The 25132-nt window shown below is 36.3% G+C and overlaps 1 protein-coding gene across 1 annotated transcript; it reads left to right on the top strand.

Moving 5' to 3' along the window:
* The first annotated feature begins 1589 nt into the window (after nt 1–1589).
* On the top strand, nt 1590–23609 carry LOC127948621 (complement C3-like). The gene is made up of 41 exons (XM_052545192.1): nt 1590–1931; nt 3395–3590; nt 3740–3902; nt 3989–4062; nt 4241–4329; nt 4738–4820; nt 4926–5013; nt 5203–5308; nt 5507–5627; nt 5747–5862; nt 5981–6127; nt 6272–6475; nt 7085–7276; nt 7354–7509; nt 7617–7746; nt 7885–7956; nt 8719–8913; nt 9118–9232; nt 9314–9405; nt 9627–9766; nt 9890–10099; nt 10333–10390; nt 10974–11060; nt 11142–11345; nt 11431–11506; nt 11609–11768; nt 13395–13490; nt 13620–13770; nt 14169–14332; nt 14477–14635; nt 16237–16296; nt 16398–16488; nt 16818–16866; nt 17067–17157; nt 20876–20965; nt 21227–21332; nt 21941–22030; nt 22120–22200; nt 22322–22405; nt 22684–22819; nt 23198–23609. The coding sequence occupies exons 1-41, from the start codon at nt 1861–1863 to the stop codon at nt 23334–23336; spliced, it is 4932 nt and encodes a 1643-aa protein (XP_052401152.1). The 5' UTR covers nt 1590–1860; the 3' UTR covers nt 23337–23609.
* Nucleotides 23610–25132: the final 1523 nt, after the last annotated feature.

Genomic DNA, 25132 nt, shown 5'->3' with positions numbered 1-25132 from the left:
TTCACTCATTAGTTTTCATTCTCTCTGTCAGGTGGACTATATTAGTAAACACATGTAGGGAATAGTGAATGAGGGTGTAGGGTGTGATTTGAAACACAGCCGCTGAGTGTCGACTTTGAACATTGTTAATTTACAATATATAGCAGCAGGCTACCTTCTCGAAAATTATGAATATTACCCAGAATGTTTTAATGGAAAACAGCATGTTACTGTCAAAAATTGGCTGTTTGTTTTACAACAACTTTTAACAGTGTACAAATTATCATGAGATCACATTGATCACATTGTAATTCATAAAATCTGTAAAAACTGTTATCTGAATATGAACATTTCAAAATATAAAACAAACATTTCAAAACACAGGGTCAGTGGATGATTGTGAAAGACAGAATGACTGCATCAACTTTCAGAGCCTTAAAGGGGACAATTATGCAAGATAAAACTGTTCTGTATTATACTCATTTATGGAGATCGGGCTGCTGATGGTGGATTATTCCAGTTGTGTTACAACCACCAACAGCAACTTGATTAAATGAGAAATTGTGGTTTTCAACTTTAGGTTAACTATAAGTTTGCAGTTTAAATTTTTAGATTAAACAACTAAACAAACAGCACTACCAGCTTCACTTATAGCTTACCAGATTGGCTTTTTTTCTGTTAGAGGTCTACAGAAGTTCTTACTGAGAACTAACAGGGGTTTAAATATAATTGTATTTAATTTGAAGTCACCATAATGGTGATTACTGTTTGCATTAGTTGTGCTCTTATCTCTTATTCTGATTTTTTTTTTTTTTTTTTTTGTGGCTGCTGTGATAGTGTGTTGGACACATTTGCAGTACATGATAGTTTGATTTTCATGGTCTAACTATTATTGTGTAATGGTTTAATCCACTGAAGTCAATTTAATCGTGTAGCTGTGTAACTTAATGTTTCCACATTACAGTCCCTGTGTTACTGCAATGTGAGTTGGGGATTAAAAAAAAAACCCTACTGACACACACACAGATATCAGCAATCAGCATATGAATCTCAACAATGGTGACAGAATATTCAGATAATAGGATCAATTCTGGACATCGCAATAAGCTTCTAAAAGACCCAACAACAAACCCTGCAAAATAAATACACGAACCAAATAATTAGAATGAAATAAAATAATAGGACAATTCATCTACATAATTTTTCTATGCTGTGATGCATGCTTGGTGTTTTGTCCTATGGTATACAGCATGCATGCGACATTACACTTTTTAGAGGTTCATTTGTTGATGTTGTCTTTGTATGTTATTGTAGTTAATTTTTTTGTGCTATTTTTATATCTTAACTGATTCTGAAGCTATCATCACCTGACGTAATTTTAAATTAAAGGTCCAGTGACATGTGCCATTGCTATGGCCTGCTTGTGGCCCAGATCTGGCAAACAGGAGCAGTCTGCTCAAATGTCATCATTCCACACTACATGTGGGCTGGAGCATCATTCCACATGTGTCGGATGTGGGTCAGATCTGGGTCAACAATATGTTGCTATCTGTGATGGGCACAACACTTTTTTCACAATATAAAACATAGATAACTGATTAATTTATTTAGAACCACATGATTTCATGCCAGCATGATGCTGCTTTGACACTCTGACCCAGAGAGAAAAAAAGAGGAAAGAGAAGATGTCACAACTTTATCACACAGGATGGTCCACCGCTGAATCATAGCGCAGGTCCCTCCACCCATCTTACCCAATAACTGACAGCGAGGAAGAGGAGGGGAGGGAGGAGGAGGATGGTGATGATGAGGGAGGATGAATATATTGTGAATTAACATTTGGTACTTTAGTTAAGAGTCCGTCAGAGACAGACAGGCACGATGCGCGTGGAATCGTTGTGGCTGGCGACTTTTGTCGTTTCATTACCGCTCCTCTCTCTCTGCACCCCACTGTGAGTATAATAACACACACATCAGGACAGCACCATATAACACATAATGTAATGTAACATGTAATGTATAACGTATTCCACATCTAATGCTTCTGAATTCATTTTGTATTCAAATATAAAACAGATGTATTTCTTAGCCAAACTTTGTATTTTCAATATTTATGTGCGCTCGATTAAAGATCTCAAATTTATTGGGAAAAGTTCAGACGGAAATTTCTGAAAAATAAATAATAACAAATAATAAATTATAAATTATTGAAAAAAAAAAAAAAAAAAACTTGTACTAGACAAATTAAACTAATTTATGTTTCATGTGTACTAAGCTACTGAGCTATGCTTTGATGCAACCTACTAACTATTTTCGTTTTTTATCAAATGTTTATCTTGGACTGTGTAATACAATTTTAACCATACCTTTAACAGAAAAAAAGATGTTTTTAACATTACAAAACTCATTCTCATGTTAACAGACAGATTACACTTTCACGTGTGACCAACAATTCCTCACCAAATCTAGAATATCATAATCAAATATTATCAAAATATTCATCTGATATCTGATGGTGGTGATGAAATCCTGAATTTTTAGTCATTTTAACTATTAAAAAAAAAATCAATTACTGTATATCAATCCACAAAATCAACATGTCAGGTCACATATTAAGTATTTATACATCAATTTAAACAACAATTTAAACAATTTATACAACAAATTAAACACTATTTTCTATTTAATGCAATTAAAAATTACTTGAAATACACAAAAATATGATGACTTAACTCAATGGCCCATCACCAAGGTCAGACAGAAAATAGCCATTTTGTTTTGTTTTTCTGTTGATGCTAATATAACCTGTTTCAGGAGAAAACAAAATTATCTAAATATTTCAAATAGTTTTCTCATAAACTGGATAAAGCATACGAATGATTGGATGGTTATCTGTGGACACTGATTCAGATATAGTGAGAAGACAAATATTTTAAAATAAATTACCTAAAGAAATACAATTATTACAATTATTTACTATTAAAATCAATATAGTAACATTAAAACCAAAAAAAAATATTAATATACAAAAACAATTATGCTGTTAGGCTACAATCTATTACTTAACTGTAACATCAATTTATTTCTATTTATCATTTATATTGCGTTTATGTAAATAATTTACTGATAATGATCATTTACTGGAGATTAAAAAAGAAATTTCAAAAGGTCTTTCCTTTAGAAAAGAAATATACAAAGGTCTTTCCTTTAGAGCCCGGTGTGCTTTGTGCATTCGCTTTTGTGAGAAACAATTATAGCTCTTCCAAGCAAATCACTTTAGACAAAATTAAATCTATTTATTTAATCTCCTTGGGTATTTTAAAGTAAATAAATGTAGTGCTGCATCCTTTGTAAAACTGCTGTCTGTGAAATGAGGCCAAGATCTGTTTCTCCTAAATGAATGTGTTTTGCTCAGTTACATTCTCTCAGCGCCCAATATACTGAAGGTGGGGTCCCCAGAGAAGGTGTTCGTGGAGGCACAGGACTATTCTGGAGCCAGTCTGAATGTTAAAATCTCAGTAAGGAACCCTAAAGATAACAACCGTGAAGTGACGAGTGAGTCAGTTACTCTGACACCCACCAAGAACTACCAGGATCTAGTCGAGATAGAGGTGAGGCGCTCCACTCACACCAATGTTTTGGAAGGAGACTGTCAATTTTTTTACAGACATATTTACAGTGATAATTAGCACAATGAAAGTAAGCTCGCTGTGTTTCAGCATGTTTTTATTTCAGTTGTCTGTGTATGGCGTGTCTGTAGATACCCGGAAATGTGTTTTCCTTTGAGAAAGGGGTACAGCAATATGCCATTTTGCAAGCCCAGTTTCCACAGAAGCTGCTTGAGAAAAAGGTCATGGTGATCTTTCAGTCTGGAAACATAGTTTTACAGACCGACAAGACCATCTACACTCCAGACAGCACAGGTGTGCTAGTATTTGCTGCTCTGCATTTGTTTCCATCATTGTTCTCGCACCAAGATAGTCTTCTAATACTTGTCTTCTCCCTGTAGTTTATTACCGGGTGTTTTCACTGAGTCCAGGCATGACACGGCCTGTGGAAAGTAGAGTCAGAGTGGAGATTCTGGTAAATATGTGTGTAATAAAGTACAACAAGGTGCAAAACATGACACTGCAAGATGCCAGATTTTTGTCTCTTTCTAGAGACTTTTGTACTCCACAGTATTGCACTTTTTGTTAATGTGTTTAGCTGTTTGCGTTTTAATGCATATTTATAAATGTTTTAATATATTTAATGTTGGTAGACACCTGATGGCATCAGCCTTGAGAGCAAATCTGTTTATCCCGGTGGAGGAATAGTTTCAGGAACCTTCAGCCTGACGGATCCAGCTAGGTGAGGACGAGTGCCTGTGTGGTTTCATTTAAAATGTATTACTTTTTAATGAAAAGTAATATTAAAACTGACATATACTTTAGTTAACTTGAGTTAACATGAAATAAAGAATGATAAAATGATTTAATGATTTAAATTAACATATTTTACCTTTAGAAGAGGCTAATTTTAATTTAAAAAATGATTTTTAACAACAAAAAAAAAAAAAACTCATTATCTCTCATTATGTCAAATGTCTGTTGTTTTACAATAAAAAAAAATAAAATATGTATTTAATGTATACTTTCTTTGCTAGAAAATTAAGTAATTAAAAAATAGTGTTCATTTCAAACAAATATACAATACATAGATGTTTCAAAAAGACTGTGAAATGACAGATAATGATCTTTTCATCTGGTGTCTAAATAGCCCAGGCTTGTGGAAACTTGTGGCATGGCACCAGAACAGTCCACAGAAGAACTTCTCCAGTGAGTTTGAGGTGAAAGAATACGGTAGGTGTCTCTGCGTGCTGTTACGAAACAACATTACACAAAGATAAACCCTTAACATCTACAATATGCTAATATCAACTCAGCTTCTTCCTGTTCCTTCTGCAGTCCTGCCCAGCTTCGAGGTCACTTTGAGTCCACAGAAAGCCTTCTTCTACGTGAACGATGATAGTCTATCATTTGATATTAAAGCCAAGTACAGTACTTTTGTTGTGTTATGGCTATATTCATGTTTCTAATAGCTTTAAAAGGTCATCGGATGCCCATTTTCCTCAAGTTGATATCATTTGATCTTAATGAAAAGTCTATAATATACTTTCATTAAAATGTTGTAATGGTAGTGTAAAACAACCTCCTTTTATATGTAAGTGTGTTTATCCTGAAGGTATCTGTTTGGGGAGAAAGTCAGGGGTCATGGATTTGTTGTATTTGGTGTGGTGACTGAAGATAAAGGGAAGATAAGTATACCAGGCTCCTTACAGAGAGTGCAGGTACTACACACACACACACACACACACATCACACATAGCTATATTTTGTTCTGTAAAAACACCAGACTGTTATCAGATTTGCAATTACTTGCCCCATTTATGAACACATTTTTAAAAATGCAAAAGGAAGTGCAAATTTGGCCCTCATGAACAAAGTAAACCCACGATTTTATGAGTTAATTTTATGTTGAATGTCAGATCTGGGATGGAAGTGGAACAGCAGAGCTAAAAAGAAAACACATCCTGCAGACCTTCCCAAACATCATGCAGCTTGTCGGCCAGTCACTGTACATTGCAGTGAGCGTGTTAACCGAGTCTGGTAAGAACTACACAAAGTCTGGAGAACCTTCTTGCTGGACAACAATTTTTATTTTATTTTTAGGCATCAAAACATGTAATTTGCATGATTGCATTTCTGAATATCATCACATGTTTCAGGCAGTGAAATGGTGGAAGCACAAAAGAAAGGTATTCAGATTGTGACATCACCATACACCATCCACTTCAAAAAAACACCACACTTCTTCAAACCTGGAATGCCCTTCGATGTCTCGGTATGAAATTTTAACCAGGAAGAAAAAAATATAACTTACAGGAAAATTATTGGAAGTAAAAGAAAAAAGAAAAACACTAACTGCATTCCATATTTTTTGGTCTGGGTTTTGCAAATAGGTCTACATAACAAATCCTGACCAAACACCTGCTAGAAATGTGGAAGTTGAGGTCAATCCTGGAGGGGTCAGAGGTCAAACAAAAGATAACGGCATTGCAAAAGTTACTGTCAACACTCCGGGAGGATCTTCTACATTGGAGATCACTGTAAGCCCTGTCATCCACACTTCTCTAATGTTCAGTCGGCTTCACTGGTGATCTTGAAAAACTAGATCAGTTAGCAATTGAAAAACAAGCAGTGAAACATATTGTTCACATCACATTAGAAAACAATATGTTTATTCTTTCCAGGTAAAGACCAAAGATCCACAATTAACCGACGAACAGCAGGCAGTGAAAAAGATGACGGCTCAGGCTTACAAGCCGAAAGATGGCTCCAACAACTACCTGCACATCGGCATTGATGCTGCAGCACTTCAGATCGGTGATCAAATGAAAGTCAGTCTGAACTTGGGAAGAAGCTCAAGAGTGATAGATCAAGATTTCACCTACTTGGTGAGTGACAGTCACACCATGATTCAAGAGGAGACGTTATTAAAGGGTTAGTTCACCCAGAAATGAAAATTAGTCCATGTTTTACTCACCCTCAAGGCATCCTATGTGTATATGACTTTCTTCTTTCAAACTAATCCAATCAAAGCTATATAAAAATGTGTTATTGCTCTACCAAGATTTATAATTTTATAATACCATGGGTGGGTGTTTTTGTTCAACAGTCCAAAAGTAGTCAAATAAAGCGCATCTAACCATATTAAAATTTGCATCACGTGGCTCCAGGAGCAAAGGAAGCAAGGTTTCCTTATTTTTACCAAAGGAAAACTATTGGCTTCAATCAAAATCCTCTGACATTTTGTCTTTACAAATCCTCTTTTGTGCTTCTAGTAAGGTGTTTTGTTTTAATGTCTCTCCGTCGCACTTGTGCATTCGTCACATATCACCGCTGCGCATGCTGAGCGGTAAGGTGAATGTTTTAATATGGATAGATGCACTTTATTTGACCACTTTTTTAGGCTTCACTAACCCTTCAAGTATGCAGTCTGTTCTTATGTGGTTTGTTAAATGTTTTAAATGTATTCAGTGTTTTTACATCTGTCACAATTTCAGATCTTAAGTAAAGGTCAGATCATTCAAGCAGACAGGTTTAAGCGAAGAGGACAATCTCTAGTGTCTCTGTCTCTGCCTGTAACCAAAGACATGGTGCCATCCTTCCGCTTTGTGGCTTATTATCATGTGGGATCGTCTGAGGTGGTGTCTGATTCAGTCTGGGTTGACGTGAAGGACACATGCATGGGAACGGTAATTCAGCTCTGGTGACAAAACTCTGTGAATTAATCTTAGCTTGTAAAGTTGATCGATGTTCTTCGATCTCCCAGCTTAAAGTGGAAGTTTACGATCCAGTCGATGTGTATGAGCCAGGTGAAGACTTCAGCCTAAGCATAACAGGAGATCCTGGGGCTAAAGTTGGGTTGGTGGCTGTGGATAAAGGTGTCTATGTTCTGAACAATAAGAACAGGATAACTCAAACAAAGGTTTGTAGATCAGCATTTAATCTTACCATTGTAAGTGAAAAGTATTTACATTTTCTTACATGAATATATTGCCATTTTCCTCTTTGACTTGTGTCTTTCCCCAACAGATCTGGGATGTTGTTGAGTCACATGACATTGGCTGCACAGCAGGAAGTGGAAAAGACAGTATGCAAGTCTTCAGTGATGCCGGCCTGCTGTTTGAGTCCAGCTCTGCTGGAGGCACTGACGTCAGGACAAGTACTTGCATTTTATTGTTTTTCTGTTGTTTCTATCTGTTTTTCTGATGTTCAAAAACATCCATATACTGACTTTTATAACCTGATATTTATAATGTCAAGGAATTAATCTCAACTATTGATGCTGTTCTTATTCCAGATACTCAATGCCAATCTTCAGCACGAAGAAAAAGACGAGATATAACCTCAATGGATCTCCTGCGTTCTCTATGTAAGAAAGATGCAAGCCATCTTTAAACAATTGTTTGATTGATTTATCAAGGTTTAGCTTAAATGCAGCTATAGCAGGGCTGTAAACACCATTGACATTGACCCCCCCCCCCCCCCCCCCCCCCCCAATAATTAGAAGTGGCCAAACTCTGTTTCTCCCAATATTTTACATTTTTGCACTGATCTGCTGCACTCCTTTAGGCAGCGCTCCTGTTGACAAAACTTTTAAAAGTTATATCTTCAGCCTAACAGTGCTCGTCAATGTCACACTAATTGAGCTGGTCAATCAAATCAAAGTTTACCTTTTACAGAAGCAGAGTGCAATTTCCAGCACAAAGCATCAGTTTTAGGTTGAAACAAGAAAGTGAGGAAAGATATGGAAGTTGCAGTTTAAATAATATCAGCCTACTGATTTTTACGTTAGAAATATGGCCATTTTGAGAGAGAGAGAGAGAGAGAGAAAGAGAGCGAGAGGGGGAGAGAGATGAAAGTTGCATTTGTGAATACCTGCATCCATGCATCTCTTTCTGCAAAAATGAAGCTGTGAGTTTAGTTAATTAAAAAACAACAATTTTACCTGTTTTTATTTTTTTTATTTTTTTTTTAAGTAATGTAATGTAATGCATTCCAGTATCAAAGATATTGTATTTATAGAAGTTGAGAGGCAGTATGCCGTAGACAACAAATTTCTGTGCTCTGATTTGTGTGCGAGTGTGGGTGTATGCGTCAAGAAACTGTAATCTTTTATGTAATCTTCCTCCAGCGAACAAATACTCTGGCATTGAGAGAGAATGCTGTTTGGATGGATTGAAGAATATCGAGGATTTGAGCATCACCTGTCAGTATCGGGCATCTTTCATTGTGGATGGAGAGGAGTGCAGACAGGCTTTCCTGCACTGCTGCAATGTGATAGCCGACCATCGCGTAAAGTCAGTTGAAGAACAGATTCTAGCCCGCAGTAAGAGCATTCTCAATAATAGTCTACAAATTTCTATGTAAACTCGCTCTTGCAAATCTGCTTGAAGTCAGATCGTGCTTCAGGTGTTTCTTGAGAAGAATAATTTACCCCAGAGATGTGAAAAGTTTTGGTTCTACAATTGCAGAAAATACTTTGTTTTGGTTTTGTTTTGCACAAATATATCAACCACTCTTTGACCCTCAGGTGAAAGCGAGGAGTTTGTCAATTCGGATGACATTGTGACACGTTCACTCTTCCCTGAAAGTTGGCTTTGGGAGGAAGTGGTTTTGCCCAAATGTTCCTCAATGAACCGCCAGTGGTGAGTTTGACCTGCAGTTTCCAACAGTAATTGGTCAGCCAGTGATGTTTCTGCTTTAGTAAAAGATGATCTCTCTTTTAGTCAAACAACCACCTTACCCAGGGATGGACTCAAGCTGAAAGACTCTATAACAACCTGGGAAATTACAGCCATCAGCTTGTCCAGCACTCATGGTACACACTCTTGTTGTAAACACAATTTGTTGATGTGAACACATAAATGTAATATTCACAGCCATTTAGAATCTTATTTTTTTGCATTAGTGGCATGCTGCTGAATGTGCTGATTACCCCAGACAATAATTTAGTTGTGTGTTTTCTCTGTATTCTTTGGTTTCATAGGACTGCAATACATGCTTTCTATAAAAAGTTGCTCTCTTTTTATCTCTATAAAGGTATCTGTGTGGCAGATGTCCATGAGATGACAGTGGTGAAAAACTTCTTTATTGACCTAAAGCTGCCATATTCAGCTGTGCGCAACGAGCAAATTGAAATCAAGGCCATTATCCACAACCTGTACAGCAGAAAAGTAAAGGTCAGATTGAAAGAATGATTTACCCATCACACAGGCCCTCATAAATGATGACAGAATTAGCTTTGGCCACTATCAGCCTGTAATTATTCATAAGGAATATTTGAGTTTTATTTCTTCTTGCAGGTACGCGTGGAACTGATGGAAACCAAAGACATCTGCAGCCCGGCTAGCAAGCGAGGAAAGTTCTCTACCACTGTGACAGTAGATGCCAAATCATCATACTCTGTACCTTTTGTGATCGTGCCATTAGCTTTTGGACGCCACGCCATTGTAGTGAAGGCAGCTGCTGCAGGACGTGGCAGTGATGGAGTGAAGAAAGATCTCCTAGTGGTGGTAGGAAATTGAAGCCTTTTGATCAAATAACAAGACAGTTCATTGCAGAGTGTAGGTTTAGAATAATGTAAACAGTTCCCAAAAGATGACATAAAGAAATTAACCTTCAGCTTTCCTCAAGGTTTAAAGACAACAAACCAAGCAATCATGCTAATTTCTAAGAAGTCACATATGAATCTGAACTATATACCCTTTGTTCTCTTTGTCACTCATTCTTCACTTCATTTCTTTAGTCTGAAGGCGTTTTGACCAAACTTAATGAAAATCTACAATTCAGTCCTTCTAGGAAAGGTAAGGGGAATCCAACAAAACCTCTACATGTGCATTTTACTTTGGGCATATTTTTGAGTTGTTAGAAGTGTTTTCTTCTCATTCTGTGTTTTTTGAATATTGTAAATTTTATGATTTTTGTCTTGAGCCCTGGTAAATTTCTGATCCTGCTGTTAAAGGGTTAGTTCACTCAAGAATGCAAAGTCTGTCATTATTTAAGAGAAGATTTGGTGAATAAAGTTAGCATTTGTCTTTTCACGTGCACAAAAAGTGTTATCATAGCTTCATAAAAATATCGGTTGAACCACTGATGTCACATGGACTATTTCATCTATGTCCTTACCACTGGGTCTTGACCGTGGTAGTATCCTTGCTGTCTGTGGGAGGGTCAGAGAGCTGTCGGGTTTCCTCAAAAATATCTTAATTTGTGTTCTGAAGATGCATGAAGGTCTAACAGGTTTGGAAGGACATGAGAGTGAGTAATTAATGTCAGAATTATCTTTTTGGGTGAACTTCTCTCCTGGCCTCAATCATATACTAAATAAAAGCCACACCATTCATAAGAGTGAAATGTGACTGTACAGTTCTTGTCTTTCTGGAACAGGTGGTGAACATGTGGAGGTTATCAAGAGCCTTATATTGAGGGACCAGGCGCCCAACACACCTGCAAACACATATGTATCTGCAATAGGTGACTCCTCTAACATCTGCTATAAGTTTGCAAAATAAAATTGGTATTGTTTTTACCAGTATGTCAATCTCTTGTGCACAGGAGATACAATCAGTATAACAATAGAGAAGGCTATTAGTGGTCAGGCCATGGGTTCCTTGATTATCCTGCCTGGTGGCTGTGGGGAGCAGAACATGATTGGCCTAACAATGCCTGTCATTGCAACACATTACTTGGACAAAACTAAACAGTGGCATACAGTGAAGGCTGGGCTTAGGCAGACAGCTGCTATGTACATCACGAGAGGTAAACTAAACACTGTGAAGTCAACTTTCCTGCTCCTAAATGTTTGTTTCATATAGTATACCCCTCTTATCATCTTGATGAACAGGTTACAATCAACAGCTGGCATATCGTAAAAGTGATGGGTCCTATGCTGCATATCTTAATCGTCCAAGCAGCACCTGGTAACTAAGATATTCCTCAATATTTCTGCTTGGTCAGTAAAAGCTTTTACTCAAGAATCTCACCATAATTAATACTCAAGTTTGTTTGTTTTTCTCCTAAAGGCTGACAGCATATGTTGCTAAAGTATTTGCCATGGCCAGTAACATTGTAAACATCGACCGCAATGTGATCTGCTCTGCTCTCAAGTGGCTCATACTGAACAAGCAGTTACCTGATGGTGTTTTCAGAGAAGATGGCCCTATGATTCATGGAGAGATGATTGTGAGTTAGACCTGTTTTAAAAAAATTATAACAATGAAGTGATAGTTAACCCCAAAATAAAATTTGCTCATCTTTTACTAACCCTCACGTCGTTCTTAACTTGTAAAACTTTCCTTCTGCATTGTAGCATTAATTTAATAATTCATGTCAAAAGAATAGTCTGTACATCTTATGCATTATATTCCAAGTCCTCTTATGCCAATAAGAGATTTAAGGAACAAATCAAAATTTAAGATATTCACTGTAAATGTCAGAACATCCTGGTATTTTGCTGAAGGAACTTTGAACCTATAAGCTACTCTTATATATGTGGGGAACATTGAATAAACAAAGCATTTTTTTTGATATTACCAATAACCAAATAATCCCAACACAAATTATTCATTCGGTTAGAAGTTAGATGAGTTAGAAGCTGATGTTTTGAACCCTCCCCAGAAGGCATACAATGTCACAAGACGTTGATATTTCGTAAAATTGCTCAAAAGTTGCATTTGAATCATCAGAGGCAAATTCTTATCAAAACATGGCTGGAGGTCTTCTGTAAAATGCTCTGTACACATCTGAATACTTGGTTTGAACTTCTTTGGAACGGTGTTGTAAATTCAACTTAACCACTGATTTTTAATTATGTCCTCTTTTAGAAGGCCAAACAAAGTATTATCACTTTCACAAAGAAACACAAAATGTCTTCATGACAACAATACTAAAGAGAGAATCAAAGTTACGCCTTCTTTCTTTGTGTAAACATTTGGGGGCCATTATGCAAATCTTCCCAAACAGTGACGTAGACATGTGGGTCGTGTTTAAACGAGGCATTTTTGGAGGGTGTGGACGAGTCTTAACTTTTAAATAGAATATCTCTTTGGGTTTGAGACTGTAGTCTTGGCAACTTATCTATTCATGAACAGCTTCTAACACTCAAAAGGCAAAGGAAAACTTGAAATCACATGACCCCTTCAATTTGATGTCCAATACTGACGTCAGCTGATATTTGCTGTTTTTAGGTTGTGTATCCAAACTCCAGTGGTAAATCAACATCACATTGGCATTAAATACTGGTCTTTTTTTATCAATGCAATGTCTGTCCATCATCAACCTGCTGTTATGTTGATGTTAATGTTATGTGTTTGCGTGGTTCAAACAGACAGAATGAGTTTTTTCTTAGCAGATTAAGCACAAAAAATAAACATCCCTGAATGTGACAAAATAACATGAATGAAATATTGTAAAGATTATTAAATAAATATGCAGTGCTATAGAACCAGCTAGCAAACTAAATCCTGTCCAAACAGCCTCTTTTTATGGCTTGTTTTATGATATTGAAATGAAGAGTTGTACCGAAACTGGCTGTACCAAGTAGATGCCACTTGTCCAACTGTTTGGAAAGTTGTGAGTCTCCACACACACGGTAGTCACTGCCAAACATCAACCAGAAAGCTTGTTAGTGTTCATCACTACCAGTTTGCATAGGGATGTTTAGTTGGTGAAATTCTAAATTCTATATTGCTCCATTTCTCATTGACATGAATGGATTTCACTCTCATAATTTCACAATGGTAAATGTGACCATATCTTTACTCGAACCTTAAATTTTTTCTAATATCACAATTTCATCATTGTGCACAGGGGAACGTACATGGGCAAAATTCTCAAGCATCCATGACAGCTTTTGTGCTCATTGCCCTACAGGAGGGGAGAGGCATTTGTGCCAGCCAAATCTCAGTAGGTCCTGCTAGTCTTTGAGTTAAAATGTAACCCTTGATATAGCTAACATGTTTCTAACTCAATTTATTTATTTTTTTCTTTATGCCACTTCATGTAATTTATTCTCTCCAACTTTTTTTTTTTTAGAGTCTTGACAGTAGCATATATAAAGCCATTGTCTACCTCAGATCTCAGTTTCAAGGTCTGACAAATCCTTACGCAGTGGCAATGACATCGTATGCTCTTGCCAATGGAAATGCACTCAACAAACAAATCCTATTGAGAAAAGCCTCTGCAGGTAAAGATAAAGCCATTTCTGTTAAATCTATGTGTACAGTTAATTTAACCTGTTCTGAAAACAATTCATTTATGCTTAATTGCCCCCACATGATTGTAAAGCACTTTGGATGTACAACAATATACAATAAAGCACTATATAAATGCATCATTTATTTATTTATTCATTTATTCATTCAGATGCAAACAGCATTGTTTAAGATGCATAACAACATAACATTTACAGTGCATTATATTCAAAGCAATAAAGACAAAGATACATTCTAATAATGGAATAAATGATGACTTAAAGTGAACAATTATAAAATTTGATTCACATTTGCTCTCCATAAACAAAAAGTACAGATGCTTTGAAACAATCTGTATGTTGAGAAGCGCTTTTTAATTATTCTCAAACAGATGGAAGTCACTATCCTGTCCCTGGAAGCCATACCTTTACTTTAGAGGCTTCGGCCTATGCCCTTTTGGCTCTCGTAAAAGCTCAAGACTTTCAGAGTGCAGCTCCCATCGTAAAATGGCTCAACAGCCAGAGGCAGTCCAGTGGAGGATATGGCACGACTCAGGTTTGTAGTCTACATTCCGCATGCAAATCTGCATTGCATATCTGTCCACATGTGCAATATGCAATATTTAAGAAAAGAACATAAACAATTAGACTATCGAGGTGAAGCCTACACATCCATTCAAACTTGTCTCCTCCATCCCAGGCCACCATCATGGTGTTTCAGGCTGTAGCAGAGTACAGGATTCAAGTGAAAGATACGAGGCAGTTGGACCTGGAGATGACGATCCGAGTCGATGGCAGCCGGCAGCCGATTGTGTGGAAGTTCAATAAAGACAACTCTTATCTCGCACAAACAGAAAAGGTGAGTTTGTGCCGAAAGTAAATATCCACCATGTCTGCATTTATTGCATGTATTCATTTTGACACCCCTAAAGAGAATATCAACAGTTGATGAGAACAAATGTGTTTCATTACAGTGGAGTGGTGTATTAGGTCCTAAAGTGACCACAGCCTAATATACCTGCTTCTGTCTGTTTCATTAGTTAATCAAAAAAGGACTTTAACAAGGATTAAGCTATATTTCATTTATGCAGTTAAGACTATAATACAAGTTAAAGGCATAGTTCACCCAAAAATGAAAATTCTGCATGTCATACTCCCCAAAATGGTGCTATAGGGTGAAATAAATTCATTATTTTTGTTGTCTTTGCACACCACAAAGGATTCTTGTAGTTTCATAAAATTACAGCTGAACCACTGATATCACATGGATTATTTTAACAATCCCCTTGCTATTTTTCTGAGCCTTGATCATGTTAGGATCCTTGCTATCTATGACAGGGTCAGAGAGCTCTCAGAATGCATCAAAATAAAAAAAAATAAAAACATTATTATGGGTTTGGAAAGACAGAATTTTTTTTTTTTTTAACTTGCTCATACAACATATTGTATGAGCAAGTATATTTGACCTATACCTGGTTTAAGATTAAGCTACTACTTTTCATTCTAATATTACTTACAGTAGCTACATTTGATATATTTGATCAACATTAACAAATTAATGTATGTATTTATTATTACTATTATTAGTAGTAGTACTAGTATTATGTAGCAAATTAATTCAAAGGGGAAATATTTATAATTAACTATAACTAGTTATCATTAATAATTAATTTTAAGATTAGATATTAGAATTAACTGTAGCAGAATCAATATTCTAATTATTTGATCTGTCCATTGACCGAGTATGCTCTGTAATAATTTATAAGTTCTAGGAAAGATTATTTTCCTGAGCAAGGAAGAAAAGCTTTCTTACTTTATGCAGTACTAGCAGTAATTTAGCATGTAGCAAGGATCAACATTGAACAACTCCGAATTATGAGCAGTAAAAAGAGACGATCAATTGTGAATATAAGGGATTTAATAAATGAAACTATAGCTAACATACAACTAATTTTGATACCAAGAAAGAAGCATCTAGACGATAATAAACTGTACTGTAAAAAAGAGGTACTGTACATTCATACACCTGAATATAAGCATTTAGAGATTTACTAATACAAATAACCAATGGCAATTAGGCTAAAAGAAAAGCCAAACATACAAACATGTACCAAATACATTTGTAACCAATTAATTATAGTCTAAATTAATTATAGTCTAAATAAAGAACACTTCTTTATGCACGTGCATTATTATGAGCATGAGGTTAGTTTGTTAGCTAGGTACAGAGTTTGACTGGCTTCTCAGATTGCCTTTGAAGAGAGAGTTGATCTGTTTAAGATCTTATTTATTTATTTTGGGGGGGGGGGGGGGGTACGTACCATTAGAATGTAGAATGTAAGGCCATGTCTCATGTCAAAAGGCTAAAAGGGTCTCTAAGACATAAAGCCTAAACAATCATCAATAATCCTAAGCAATTATTATTATTATTATTATTATTTATTTATTTTTTATCAACAGATTTCATCCAACAGGCAAATCACAATCAGTGCTAAGGGTTCTGGAGAGGCCTCTGTAACTGTGAGTGACTGAAGAAAGCAATACTCAGAGCTAAATCTGACCTTACATTAGACCGTAGATACTGTCTTTAATTGTGCTTTGTGTTGTTTTCTCTTCTGCAGGTTGTGACTGAGTACTATGCAAAACCAAAAGAAAGCAAAACCACTTGCAAGAACTTTGAACTTTCTTTGGCTTTTGAAAGGGCTAATAAAGGTTAATAATTTCATTTCATTTCAAAAAAGGAAAATGAAGCCATTTTGCTTACAGTGTTTATATATATATATTTTTTTACAAATTTTAATTTTATTTTTTATTTTTTATTATTATTAAAAATGTGTAATTTACATGAAATCTTGATGGTCCTTAATTGGCTTCATTTTATTGATGCAAAACAAAATATAATATAAAACAAGTTTGCTATTTTTGGGGTTGAAAAAGGCATTACATGTTTTGTAATAATTGCCCATTCATTTGGCACTTGAATTATAACAAATATGGAAAATAACAGAAAATGTGTCTTTCTTTCTTTTCTTTTTTTATAGTAACATATCAAGGAGCAACTGAGAGTTACAAACTCATTATTAATATCAGGTGTGCAAATATGTGCCATTTTCATCATGTTTCTGTCCGAATCAACTGAAAATCAAAGTTAAAACTTAAAAAAAATTTTTTTTTTAAACTTTTCAAATTTCAGTTGTACAAAATGGTAGCTTGATACAGTGAATAATCCTTGAAAATTATCAAATGTATCACTATGTTTAGTTTAACTTTTTGCTTCGATGTCTCCACAGATATCTGTCTGCTGACAGAGATGCCACCATGTCTATATTGGACATATCATTACTGACAGGATTTGTTGTGGATGAGAATGATCTTAAGACGGTATGAATCATATTTCTATTATTCACATTTGCTTTTGATAAAAGGAAATTAATAACTTCAGAGGCTTTTATTTGCAATGTGCATATAGTGTCAGTCCCAACAAACTGCTTTTTTTCCCACTGTGGTAGTAGCAAACTCTTTCTGTTATTTGATAACTTTCAATCACAACTATGTTGTATTATATTAACTATTCTCTATTATAATACTGTATATTATAACTATAGCAAGAACAACATTTTATGATGTTCTCGTAATAAGATTCGGGAGGAGCGCGTCAGATACTTAGCCTAATCAACACAGGTGGACTTCATTCTAGTAATCAATACCACAGTATAAATATCGCTGACTTACCTCTATCCATTGACGGTTTATCAGCATTCGGTTCGCTTTGTCTGACCCAAGTTTCCTTCCAATGAAGAGTTCTGTACCGGAGATTTTTTCAGATCTGCCACTTTTTGCCGGACCCATGATCACTCCTACCTCGCCAAACACGCGCCGAGCACCATTAAGCATCATTGTGACAGCTGCTCTTCTCGCCAAGCCACACGTTGTGGGCAATATACCGTGCAAAGCCCCGAGCTCGCCTCGCTCAACACCACGATCGTCCTGCTCAAGACCAGACTCTCCTCAAGCGCTGGAATCACAGCAGCAGCAGCAGGCTTAAACCAGCCTGGGCCGCACCCCAGTTCTCACTGCAGCAAGTCTCTCTCACTTCCCGCCGCGGCTCAATCTTTTCACCGCTGCATTTCCGGTCGCAGGACAGTTTGAGACTGCCTTCTCTAGCGGAGCAGAGCGCGTGTCTTAAATCAATACATTTTTCAGGTGAAGACGCTAATGCAGGTTGCGTGGCTAAAGTTTGTTAAACGACGTTATGACGTAATCCTATCAGATGAGGATGCCATTTTTAACCATGAAGCCAAGGCATTTTTTCAAGGCAAGTCATCCAAACCGGGGCGAAAGTAACACGGGACGAAATTAACAAAGCGATTTTCTCCGAGCCTCTTTCTGCATTTGCATTCCCAGCTATGACAGCCTATTCAGCATGCAATCCTTGACGGAGCTGAGAAACATCATGCGATTTCCTCATAGTTTCCGGAAGTTAGGTCCGTAAAACTGTTTTCGAGTACAAAAAGTAAATTTTTGAAGCTGCTTTTTTTTTTTATTAGTCGTGTTGTTTTTTTGTTTCATGTGTCACAGTAATGATCAATCTACAGGTTATTTAGTGCTTTAACACATCCTAAAGTTTGCATTTTCAAACTATTTTTTAAATAAAATTAAATCGAGTTTAAATGTCAGGAGTTCCTGTTGGGACGAAAGTAACAGTTGTTACTTTTGTCCCGCTACAGTCACAAAAAGTATTTATTGTGTTCCAGTGCAAGCTATATTGTGAATTTCTGTGTCTTGCATCATTTCTTTCAAATGTTAATGTCATATTATACCAAAAGAATATGTCTGAGTGAGGTCTGGTTTTATCCAGATGTTTTTGAGAGGGCGTTTCTGGACATAGAGGAACATCTCTCTCTGGGCAGCTGCTACGTCATTTATGTTTAGGTTTTAGCCATATCTTAGCCTTTACACCACCACCTGTGAATTTGCAGTGTTTCCAGATGTTTTAATGCACATTTTCAATTCAATCATAAAAACAACTGGATGGACACATAAATAGGCCTACTGTTAAATTATGTTTAGAGTTTTTTTTTATTATGCTAATGTGATAAAATTTTTATATTGTGCATTCTGTTGAATTTTTTTATTATTATATAAAAATACATTGAAATTAACAATAAAAAAATACAGTCAGGTTTTAAGACATCTGATGAAACTTAAACTTACATTTAAAATGAAAATATGAAAATGTAATTTAATATTTTTTTTGCAAAGATAAAGGACAAAATATGTTTGCAATTATTTATTAACAAGGTCACAATCAGGTATACTTAAGAAAAATAAGAGTAACAGAAAAAAGTCTAGCTTATATTGTTGTGTTACTTTTGACCCACCTGTGTGTTACTTCCGTCCCAACCGATGGGGTCGAAAGTAACAATGTTCAAATTATGTTCAAAGTGAAATTATACTGAAGTCTTTCTACATTTCTACAAAATACCACCTGGTATTGTTAGACCACACTTCTGAGTTACTGGCCACAGCAGAAATATATCTCTGTCTACAACATTATCTTTTAAAATGAAGTTTTTCTGAAAAATGGTACTTTCGCCCCTGCTCTCCCCTACATTTGCCTTACTGTGCATGTTTAAACCTCACTGAGATGACATAAGTTGAATGCAATTATTCTGCCAGGACCATTTTATTTAGGGACATATTTCACCATTTATTTTGCGTGATCACTCAGAATTTATCTAAAACACAACTACCATTGTGTTTTGCCACAGGACAGCAAGTGTGAGTAAAATTGCTGTTGTCTTTCTAGGACTGTAATACGAAAAGCATAAAAAGTAAATATCTTTAGAAACCACTTGAAAGTGAATAGCACATAACTTCAATTATCATTACTGTTATAATCATGTCTATTGGTACAATATTTTACAAGACTAAACATGCTTCATCGTTTTCAAAAGCCTCTGTTTCCACAGTCCATACTACAACGTTAAAACAGCATTCCAAATGTATCCTCTCTGGAGACCATTTAAAAAGGCCGTAGGGCCACAACGAGTTGAAAAGATGCTTTTCCAGCAGGAACGTAATAATGCGGACAAGGCTTGAGGAATTGTCAAACCAGGCAACCAATTGCTAAGCTGGCAACACAGTAGGCTACCCAGGCATTTTTTTTTTAGCTTGCCCCATCAATTGTTACTAACACTTCTACTTTCCCGCAGCCAACAACTACAGCAGCGGAAGCAAGCTCTGCAGGTGGCTCAAGCAGCTATCTCTCCTCCTCCTCCTCTCATGCTCCCATTTACTGCTATGTTCCGCCACACCCTAACCATCCTTAAGACCTACTAGCGGTCAGACCAATTCCTTATCAAAGAAGCTCACCGAACCCTCATAAGCCAACCCCTGTAATGCCAGCCCATCCCCGTTCACTCAAAACAATGATCTACCATAGCAACCCTCTTTAACATCCCCTTACCCATATATAACAGCTAATCCTCACTCCAGCCATCCCAGCAGTGCCCGCCCTCGCAGGAGCCTTTTTCCCGTATTTCCTCACTGTCGCAGCAGTGTCTGCTCCCGTAGGAGCCTTTTCTGTATCTCCCTACTGCCACAGCAGTAACGCTATGAGCTCCTGTTGAGCATCAGCTCGGAAGGGCCTACCCTTCCAACACTTAAGTCGCTCCCACTGGAGTACGTAGGCTCTTCCGGCCCGCCAACGAGATGACTTTCTCATAAAATAAAATCAGCCCCTGCCAGTACTTAATGCTATTTCGTGGGATGTTCTTGATCTGGCGGCTGTCCTCTTGTCCATTTACTTTTTGGAGGTACTCTAGGTTCGGGCCATTCCAGAGCTTGGAGCCCTTCCCCGGACAGCACGCCAAATACGCATACCATACCTCAGCTAATTAAATTTAAGCGTGAACTCGTGAATGTATATTAAAACATACAAGTGCGAAGGTGGGTTTATTAATATAGCTTTTTTCTGACATTCTGGGTGTAATCGTTTGCTTGATCTTCTCACAAATGCCATACTCTGTGCTCAACTGGATATTACAGTGGCCCATTATCAAACTTTCCAATACTAACTTATTGTTTCTTTTTGTAGCTGTCAACTGGACATGACAGGATGATTGAGAAATTTGAGATGAACAAGCAGCTTTCAGAGCGAGGATCCCTCATCCTCTACCTGGACAAGGTCTCCGTCTCTGTTTTACATTAAAAAGAGTAGAATAAAAGTGTTTTAATGTAAAAATAAAAATAAAAATGGTGCCACTATTACCAAAGGTTTAGTGAGGTTGTCATCAAAAGATCAGTATGTATACTTCTTCTATAATTAGTCATAACTGTGAGAATGACTGTTTTGGTCATAACCAAGTATATCTACATGTGCACACACAAACACACACTTGCATGCTTACTATAAGGTTTCTGCTTTCTGCACTTCCACTCTCTGCAGATTTCTCATACCAGGGAAGACAGGATTTCATTCCGGCTGCACAGAATAATGAATGGAGGCTTCCTTCAACCAGCAGCTGTCACTGTATATGAATACTACTCCTTAGGTATGAAGCTGATGTGCATGCAAACATGTGATACTGGTTAAGCAGTCACCCTTGTGTTTTTAGTCTGAAAATGCGAAAAGCCCAGCATAATAATAAAAAAAAAAAAAAAAAAAGGAAATCCCATAGATTTACATTGAATGAGGAACGTGACATCTGGGAGTGGCTTCATTTCGATTTGGGCAAGTAAAGAAACCAATAACCTACATGCAGTTCACACTTTTGATTTCGGTTATGGAAAAAACATTATCGTTTAAATTATCATTGTTTAAATTGCTCTTCACAGAGCACCCCTATTTACATATGTTTTCCCTATTGTCTATGGTATCATTTAATACAGTATCATCCAATAAAGTTGTTGCACAAAGTATTTTATTTTTCCTATTAAAACAAACATAGCATCTTAATCATTATTATGCAACAATCTGTATTCATAAAAAAAAATGAACAAATGTATTACACAAATTCAAAAAGAAAATCTCAATGAGCCACTGACATTATAATATTATTATATAATAATATTTATAATATTTCACAGCTTTTTACTTTAATATAGCTGATGCTGCAGGACAATGAACATCATGTGACCCATGTCATTCTTCCATGTTTAGAAAATCGCTGTGTGAGGTTTTATCATCCAACCAGGAAGGAGGGAGCTGTTCAGAAAATCTGTAAGAATGATGTCTGTCAGTGTGCCGAAGGTAGCGTTTCAGTGTAATAATAATTAAAAAATTAAAAGTTCTACCATTAATCTACAACATTGTAATTGTTCTCTCCATTGCTGAAACAGAAAACTGCAGCCTTCAAAAGAAGGAGAAAATTCTTGAGGCTCATCGCAATACGAAAGCCTGTGATCCTAAAATAAATTACGGTAAAATATTATGTGTGTGCATGTTTTGCAGTGAGTGAGTTTTTATGTATGTATGTATGCATGTGTATATATTTAATGAGGTGATCAGTAAGATACTACATCAATCAAAATCTTTTTACAGTTTATAAAGCTGTCATTTTGAGAGAACGTGAGGATGAATTAACAGTCTATTACGATGTGAGGATTGAACTTGCCCTCAAAACAGGTATAACTCCTCACTCCAACCACAGTGTGTAAACATTGGTAAATTCTGTCATTTTAATGTTCTGCATCTTCAGTAAGATGATTTACAGATGTACTTCTGATAATTTTTTCACGTTTAATCCATACAAAACAAGCTACTCACGTCTTGTCTTACTGGTCTTTATCTTACCGGACACTGATGATTTTTTATTTATTTTTTGCAATGTTGTGTCAGTGATAACTCAGAGGAAGAGAGAGAAAATCAAACATGTCACATGTCATACACATGATTTTGTGTAGGTCCAGAAATCAACGTGGAGGGTGAGGAGCGTACCTTCTCCTTACTGATGTCTTGCAAAGAAGCTTTGAATATGAAGCGAGGTGAGAGCTATCTGATCATGGGCCAGGCTGATGATGTCCAAATTGTGGGCAGAATGTAAGTTCATTTGACCTCTGATCCAAAGTGTGTGTGCCATGATCTATGAATGAGCATCTGTATTAATAACTGAGCTTGAAATATGAAATACATTTAGAATGGTCAAATGTATACAAACCATTTCTTTTAAGTAAAATTGTATAGATGCTGGCATGGTATAGGGTTAATTTTGTAACAATTTTCAGAAATACAAAACTATTCTTTTTTTGTAAAACATACTCCATTAACCTATTTATTCACAGTATTTAATTATTCTTTACAGTGCTGCAAAGAGGATAAAACTGACTTTAGAGAACATTCCACATTGTATAATAAACCTCTATTGCCTGTTTTGATGTAATTCCTTCTTTAACATGCTCTTCCTCTGATGTCTCCCAGTAGTCAGTATGCTCTGGGAGAGAGGACGTGGTTGGAGTTCTGGCCCAGTTTGGAGGAGAGCAAGACTAGCGCTGAACTCAAAGAAAAATATAACGGGATGTTGAGTCTCCAGCAGGATCTGCGCTTCGGCTGCAGCTAATGAGTCAAATGCTAGATTATTGCTTTGAGATGCTCAGTGACTAAATGAAACATTATAAAACAGAAAATCAGTCTAGCTTCATTTTCAACTTTAAATGTGTGTTAAATATGAGTTTTGAGCCCATTTTGACCGTTGCTTTTTTCCCGTAATTATCCTGTTATTCAGTGATGAATTAATGTATACTTAAGCAGGAGTTGCTACACCACCATTCTTAAGGTGTTGGGATATATGTATGTCTAAGCAAATATCCATAATAAATAAGGTTAAGCAATATCCTCTCTTCTGATCCTTCCCTTATTTACTATTCCAAAAAAAAAAAAAGATGAATAAATAAATATATGATGGATGGCGATATACACATTATTATTATTATTATTATTATTATTATATAAAAAATAAAAATAAACTCAGATGCTTGATTTTAATGTTTATGTAGAAAGGTCAGAATGGACTTTGTGGAATAAGTACAGTTGCAGTAACAAGTTAATTTTTAATGCTTCTCTATGCTGTTAAAAAAGGTGAATTATATTAAAGACTTATGTAGTTGTTTTGAAAGTTTTAAAGTTGCTTCAGAATAAAGCAAAAGGGTCTCCTGGAACCCTACATTTTTTGGTGAAGATGTAGTTCATCAAAGTTTGCATTATTGTCAGTCAGCACTATGTAAATTCTAGGGGGAGTTCTCTATATTTAACCCTGCACTCGTCCTCCCAAAGTCCACAGCTGAAGTGAAGTGATCATGGAACTAGTAAACATTTATGAAAGTGACAACCATGAGACCTGCAGCCAGTACAATAAGATTGGACTGAACAGAGATGGAGATACTTATGCAGACAAGGACCGAAAACTCAGCTACACTGAAGAAAGAGCTCGAAACCAAAGACATGTAGTATGATGCACAAGCCATATGCATATGTTCAGTAGTGCACTTTAAGATCTATTTCAACAAGAAAATTATTACAATTTTTATTTGAATTTTGATGTTTTCCAGTTTGGCTGGGGGTTTGTCAATAGGAAATAAGTGTGTTGTGTTGAGCATCGTTTGTTTTAGCCTCTAAAATCTGTGCATTAACTCTGCTGGGAGTACATGTGAGACCACACTCAAGAGTGTGAAAGTGTTAAAAGATGAGTGTTAAATTAACACTGATGCAGAGTTAAAGTTAATGAGATAATTAAGTGATTCATTGAGTAATGATTGACTATTATTGTCGCATGTTCAAGCTCAAAACGGTGCGCAACGTTTTGCTACGGTTTCCGGGTTGAACGTCATGTTTCCTGGAAACGGCGTGCACCGGTGTGCAACGGGGTTTGAGATGCGTTTTCTCTTGTTTGGTGGGTGTGTCAGAACTGCAGTCCAATCAGGAGCAACATGTATACAAAGCACGCGGTATTAAAGTGAACTCGCACAATGGCTTCACGGAGAATAATGTACAAATGTGTTCGTTGCAGCTCGGTATACGCAACAACTGAGGATATTAGGAGATATGTTTGTCGTAAGTTTTATTGTAAAAATATAGGATATCAACATAATGATGTAGTTGTTTATATTTTTTGCTTCAATGCAAGTGTATGACATTTGCATTAATGACATTTATTAAAACCGTATGAACTACAAATAATGTCAGTATGTGAGGCTAAATAGATGGCTCAGAAAATTCTTCTAATATTCAATTTAATTCGCTATTTTAAGTTTAAATTCAACAATGTGTTAATGTTTACTACGATATACAACCGCAAGTGATTAAAAGCAAATTACTTGGAATTATTGAAAGGGTCAAGAGTCCAACTAAACTTAACAC

The sequence above is a fragment of the Carassius gibelio genome, chromosome B1, assembly GCF_023724105.1.
Source record: "Carassius gibelio isolate Cgi1373 ecotype wild population from Czech Republic chromosome B1, carGib1.2-hapl.c, whole genome shotgun sequence".
Classification (NCBI taxonomy): domain Eukaryota; kingdom Metazoa; phylum Chordata; class Actinopteri; order Cypriniformes; family Cyprinidae; genus Carassius; species Carassius gibelio.
Note: the sequence above shows the minus strand (reverse complement) of the source record. Positions and strands in the feature narration are given on the sequence as shown.